Genomic DNA, 6658 nt, shown 5'->3' with positions numbered 1-6658 from the left:
CCCTTGGACCCCGGTGAGTATTTTTCTGTTCTCTGTCGCTTAATCCACGGCCTATGCAAATCCAATCACAAATGATCAAGACAAAAGAGCCTTGAATAAACTGAAACAAACTCGTACTTACAGACGCCAATGCAATCACTAAACAAAACTAATGTTCAAGAATGAAAGAATCGTGGACTAGACTAGTAGTAGTTGTCTTCCTAAATATCACTCGTTGAAGGAATTCCAATCCCATCATCACTAGAACTGGCGACCGTTTCTGGTCTAATCTCTTCCAATTGCTAGAGAACCTGCTGAACTTCTGGCCGAGCCAACGGTGACGGATCAACACAATGCAAAGCTAGTTTTAACGCGTTCAATAACTCATCATCGATTATAGATGCATCCCTCATCAACTCTAAATCAAATACTTCATTTGTCCACTCCTCCTTCACGATAGAGGCAACCCACTAAGGCAAATCGTGACCATTCATCGCCAATCCCTCATCAGCAATTCCTCAAACACCTCTTGTGCCTATTCCATCAACCCAAATTTTAGACAAGTATGAACCAAACGCACTTCCAACAAACACATCCAACTCCAACTTGGGTCGATCTGCATTCATCGAGTTCTTGACCCACTGTTGCCGTTACGGTTCTGGAGAGATTGAGAGGGATGACCTAAACCCTTTGTTATTCAATCAGAAAACAACTACCCAACAAAACAAACAAACAAAAACGAAGAAAAAAAAAAAGACACTCACCGGTCCAAGGGGGTGGCTCACCCCTCCTCCCATACCCCCTACTTTTCTTTTTCTTTTCTTTTTTTAGAAAATAAAAAATAAAAAATAAATTTAAAGTTTTTAAATTAATAATTAAATAAAATAATAATATTTTATGATAACATAGCAAAAATGGTGACGTGGCACTAACAGTGGTTAGAAGAATGGATGGAAAAATGACAGAAGGACCTGTTTCAAATTTGCGAAAAAGTTAAGCACCGAGTACTTACTTTCAGAAAGTGATGGATCGAATTCAAATAGCGCCCTGACTTAGAGATTTATTAGACATTTACCCTTAAATCTATATACAAGATTAAATAATGTGGTTATTATTATATACAAACTTAAATAAACTAAAATTCACTTGTTATACAATTCATGATTATCAGCCATAAATGGTCATTGTCTCATAAAGTAATCGGCATTTGGATTATCTGAAGAAAAGAAAAACAAAAAAATGTATGAGGTATGATTTTGAGATGTTTGTGAAAAAGACCTAACATAACCTAAAGGTCCTAAACTTGACAAATTCAAAACGACGTCATTTTAGTGAATTTAATTAAGGGTTAAATACTTTATTGGTACTAGTCGTTTAGAAACTTTATTTTTTACCTCATATACTTTCATTCGTATCACAGATGGTACCTGTGGTTTGGGAAATGACAGACTTGGTACCTTCGTCTATTTTTCCGTCCAATATTTAACGGTCTGCCACGTGTCAACCCTTGGAGTGTTGACACGTGGTAGAATATTAAAAAAAAAATTAAAAATTAAAATCAATAAAACTTTTTTAAAAAATAAAAAATAAAAAAAATTGTGAGGGTCCCTGGGGTGGCCGAACCACCCTCATGGCCCATGAGGGTGGTTCGGGCACCCCTATGGCCAAACAGAGAAAAAATAAAAATAAAAAATTGTGATGGTTTTGACCCTTGGGGGTGGCCGAACCACCCCCATGGGCCACGGGGGTGGTTTGGCCACCCCAATGGCCAAAACCCTCCTGGGCCTCCTCTATGTGAGTGTGTGCGTGTGTGTGTCTATATATATATTCTTTTTGGCCATTTTGGGTGGTCGAACCACCCTCAAGGGCCAAAACCTTCACAATTTATTTATTTATTTTTATTTTTTTTCTCTTTGGCCATAGGGGTGGCCGAACCACCCTCACAATTGCGCATTTGAATTTCTATTTCCATTTTCAGGCAAATTCCAGCACTAACGGTTAGTTTAGCTACTCAAAGTACAATTTTTAATTTTTAAATTTTAACTACTAATTTTTCAATACATTTATCCAACAGATTATCTATCACAGTCTCTATTTTCTTTAAACTCGTTACTCCCATTGAGCTGTTGTTCCTAGATATATTCTATGACTTATAGACCACGCAATTTATTCACGATTCAACCGTCAACTCCGGGCAGTTGGTTTAACTCAAAAGAATGAAAAATAAAAAGGTGATGGAAATTAATAAGCATTTGTTTGTGGTAATCATTTAGTTGTTGCAATAAAGATTCTTGATTCACAGTCAAATTTAATATTAATTCCTCCTCAGTGATCAGTTACACCAACCGGTTGCAAAAGCATTTCAATTCTGTATGCCTTGGAGTTAATTACAACTAATTAATCTATTCAAATCCCATTCGTCATGATTTTGACCCTACATTTTTGTTAACATTGAAGAAAAGTTACTTGCTACTCTACATCATAGAGGAAAAAAAGGAGAAATTGTCCTTCATTGAACATGTTGTGCATTAAGGATTTAATCCTCTTTTTTTTTTTTTTTTTTTTTTTTTTTTTTTTTTTTTTTTTTAAAGAGAACCCTCATGAATGCAACCCCCAAAGTTTCTTAAACTTTAATCTTGTTTTGGTTGGCCATAAGAGGAAATATTGAGAGTTCAAAACTATTATTGGGCACCAAAAGAAAGATTAAAAGAAAAAAGAGGTTAAAAACACTCTTTCACACTTTTGGACTGCAGAAATATATAATATGATATATCTAAAATGTGGAAGAGAAGAGCAGAAGTAGAGAGAGAAAGAGACTGATGAAATCGTTAAGGCTACGTCTTGACTATATTGAAGTATATAAAACTATAGACCGATTGGGAGTGGTGAACAAAAAATTCCTCAACTAAATAAAGAAGAGAATAGACCTAGCTACAAGCCTACAATGAAATAGAATAAAAGCCTAATATAGAGAAATTGATTCTTGTTAAAAAACAATAGTAATAATAAATCAACTTGAACCCCAATTCATCCTTATAGCCTTATTGGCTAAATAGTTGCAAAGAACCAAAAAATACCCTGAGCCATTTTGAGGTTCTGTATTCAATATTTCGCCATTTAACAAAAATGGAAAAAAGAAAAAGGTTAAATTATTGATTAAAAGATTAAATTTACATTTTTCTATCAGCTTAACCTTATGTAATAAATGATGATTTAACATAATATCAGAGCAGAGGTTTTGATGAGTTCGAACCATGTCTTCTTCATTTACCTCTAAATTCAATTAAATATTCAACGTGTTGGATATCACCGATTAAAATGGAGTTTGGGCCCATACGTGAGAGAAAATGTGTTAAAGTATTGATTAAATGATCAAATTTACATTTTCTTATCTGTTTAAATTTTTGGGATAAATGATGATTTAACAAAAAGAACCGCTTGTGCCAACCAAAACCAAAAGCAATCCTAAACCTGATAAATTGCAAGCCATAACTTGAACAAAATGTCAGTTTCCTTGTTTATACTACCTAATCTACAGAGAAGTTGGACGAAAGTAGAGAGAATCAATCTAAGCCGTTACTTGATTGATAGCTGGAGGTTTTCTATTTTATCATGAACCATAAAGTTGAACTAATTATTACAAACTAGATTCCTAAAATTATAAGTAATCTAGTGTTTGGAATATTTTGTAAGCTGGAAACCTAGAGCCTTCGACAATGACCACACACCTAGCAAAGATTTTACAATTTTCTACATCCCTTTAAATATTCCTTTTATATATATATATATATAGAGAGAGAGAGAGAGAGAGAGAGAGAGAGAGAGAGAAGGGGGGGGGGGGGGGAGGTTTCTACCAAATTTTTAAATAAGTAATGCTACATACTCATCTCTTATTTCATTTGCATACCATTGGGCAGTGTTAATTAGCCATTAGATCAGTTTTTATAAAAATAATAATAATAGTAAAAATAAAGAAAAAAAAATTAAAGGTGGATTGGCACTGCTACATCAATCCAGTGATATGAAAGTGAGATGGAAGATGAGTATTTAGAATTGCCCATTTAAAATATATGTGAGAACTACATGCTCTATTAAAAGAGTAATGCTATATAGCATATTGTTATCCCAACACTATCTCACTATGCTGACGTGACATTATTAATCAATCCACATTTTAATCAATCTTAATTAAAAAGGAAAAAAAAAAATTCAATGGTAAATTATTAATAATGTGATGTTAGCATAGTGGGATAGACTTTCTCTACACGTGAGATTCGCATGTTCTAATGATAAATGCCGGTTAACAAACTGAGTTATAGAAAATTCCTTTAACCTAGTTTGGTGAAAAACTTTGCCCATAGATATATTTGCGAGTAATGCTAGAAACTTATACAGTACTATTATTATATATACACTGCTGACTTGATACTACCACTTAGCTATTGAACTTTTATTTTTTTAAACAATAACTAATTTAAGTGTTGATTAACACTACAATATCAAAAAGTAAAATAATAATGAGATAAAAATGTGCAATTGATATTATTCTTATGTTTTACTTCCTATCTCTCTCTTGATAGGTGGTTAGGATAGTTTATTAGGGTAGGCGGCCCTCTAGATGGAATAAAATCAAAGGAATCGCTTGTTACCACATCCAATCATGAGTTTGGTGGTGTCCTTACTGAGAGCTTTGCTACAAGTTCCAAACACTTAGCTTGGTCCATGCCTTACCATGTGCTCGCCTTAATAAACAAATTGGATATTCTAAAATATAACGATCGACCATAGGTATATATTAAACAACAAAACAAATTGGAAGCAGGGTACTAGCTAGGGTCACTGCTGTATGTATTGCCTTTTCATGCAATTGAAGTTAGGTATAGAACATAAGGAAGTGGTTTTATTTTTATTTTTTCCCAATTTGAGAGTGATGCTATTATTCATGTCCATTTATCTGAGTGATGCTATTACTTACGTCCGTTTATCATACACATATCATACCGGTTGACATTACGTGTTTTAAATAGCTTGTCTTGATCTTTTTTTTTTTTCTTTTAAGTTGCTGACATAAAAAGTCACTTAAAATACTTTAAAACACGCTATAGATGCTTGTGACAAATAGTTTGAAGTTGTAGAGTATGTAGCACTACTCGCCCAACAATCATTAAAAAGAAAGGGGAAAAACAATAGAAGGAAAATTGCATAATTAGCCTATAAAGTTTGAGACGGTGAATAATAGTTGCCTACAATTTAAAAAGTGACAAATAGCTTTGAGGGTAGTTCGGTCTCTCTCTCGTTAATCTAGGGGTAGCCGACCACCCCTGTATTCGTTGCTCATTTTTATTTTAGTTTTCACTTCATATATTTTGTAGGGTAAATTTATAATTTCATTATGATCCGAATAGAAAAATGACCAAAATTTGTAAAGATGAATTATGTGACATATAGGCGTAACACAATAAGCTATTTGTTACTTTTTAAACTCTAAAAAGTTATTTATCATACCCTCAAATCCAATCAAAGGACTAATTAAGTATTTTTTTTTTTTTTCAAAAGAAAATGGTCTTTAATTACCATTCATTGAAGGCACGCGGAATTTATATGCTTTCTAGGTAATTAATTACTCAATTACACGCATTTTATTTACCACCCTTAATCCTTTCTGCATGAAAATCCATGCACCTCCGGTCCTACCTACCTATAGGGGTGTAGCCTGATCTCCTTAAATAATAATACATAATCGGCGATGGCCCATCTCTCTCCTCTCCTCTCACCCACTGCCCCTCTTGGATGCATAAATTCATTCATATTCAGGAAGAGCACACATCTCCTTCACCTCTCTCTCTCTCTCTCTCACACAAAAACACGTACATGGGGAATGTGACATCTTGTGCTCCTTCCATAATCTCGAATGGAGTGGTGAAGGTCTTATTCAGTGATGGAAGGCTGGAAATCTACACGAGGGCAGTAAAAGCAGCAGAACTCATGGTAGAGAACCCCGGAAAATTTGTCTGCGAATCCAGCAGCCTGAAAATTGGGCATCGGATTCACGGACTTGTGGCCGACGAAGAGCTAGAGCTGCGGCAGTTCTACTTTCTCCTTCCCATGGAGCTGCTCTACTCTGTACTAACACTCGAGGAAATGAGCTCTCTTTCTTACAAGGCTTCCAAGGCTTTGAAGCATTATGGAAGTTTTAACCACTTGGGGAAGAAGATCTTCCCTGTTCTTGGTGAGTTTTGCATGTTTCCTTCTGAAGCCAAGACTTTGAATAATACTCCGGCGACTGAGCAGGAACCAGTGCAGAGGTATTTAAGGCAGAGATCATGGAAGCCTGCGTTAGAGACCATTGTTGAAACACCATGTCAACAGTGAGATCATAGCTGTATTTTGTTTCTCTTTCCTTCTCTTCAAGTCTTTTTTTTTTCTTTTTTCTTTTTTTGAGGTTATGATTAATAAAGTAAAGAGGTTAAAGTTAAAGCTCGAGGCCCATGCCCATCAGTCATATGCCAAATAATTGAGCGGAAAACATTTTTTTTTTTTTTTTTACTTTTGTAATAATATCTTTAAATTTAAAAAATAATGTCAATTTAATATATCTATATTTTCATATTTTTTAATTTCATTTATTGCGTTAGAATTTTTCATTTAATCTTGTCAAAATTTTCAAAATACTCCGTGT

General features: G+C 34.3%; 1 protein-coding gene across 1 annotated transcript; it reads left to right on the top strand.

Moving 5' to 3' along the window:
• Window positions 1-5781: 5781 nt before the first annotated feature.
• On the top strand, window positions 5782-6457 carry LOC133867377 (uncharacterized). Its single transcript, XM_062304115.1, has one exon. It carries the CDS (start codon window positions 5851-5853, stop codon window positions 6349-6351), a length of 501 nt encoding a protein of 166 aa, XP_062160099.1. The 5' UTR covers window positions 5782-5850; the 3' UTR covers window positions 6352-6457.
• Window positions 6458-6658: the final 201 nt, after the last annotated feature.

Source organism: Alnus glutinosa, chromosome 4 (genome assembly GCF_958979055.1).
Source record: "Alnus glutinosa chromosome 4, dhAlnGlut1.1, whole genome shotgun sequence".
In the NCBI taxonomy this organism is placed as follows: Eukaryota; Viridiplantae; Streptophyta; class Magnoliopsida; order Fagales; family Betulaceae; genus Alnus; species Alnus glutinosa.
This window is presented reverse-complemented; position numbering and strand designations above follow the sequence as displayed.

Coding starts and splice junctions, on each gene's coding strand:
- LOC133867377 (XM_062304115.1), top strand. CDS start 5,851: ATGGGGAATGTGACATCTTGTGCTCCTTCCATAATCTCGAATGGAGTG.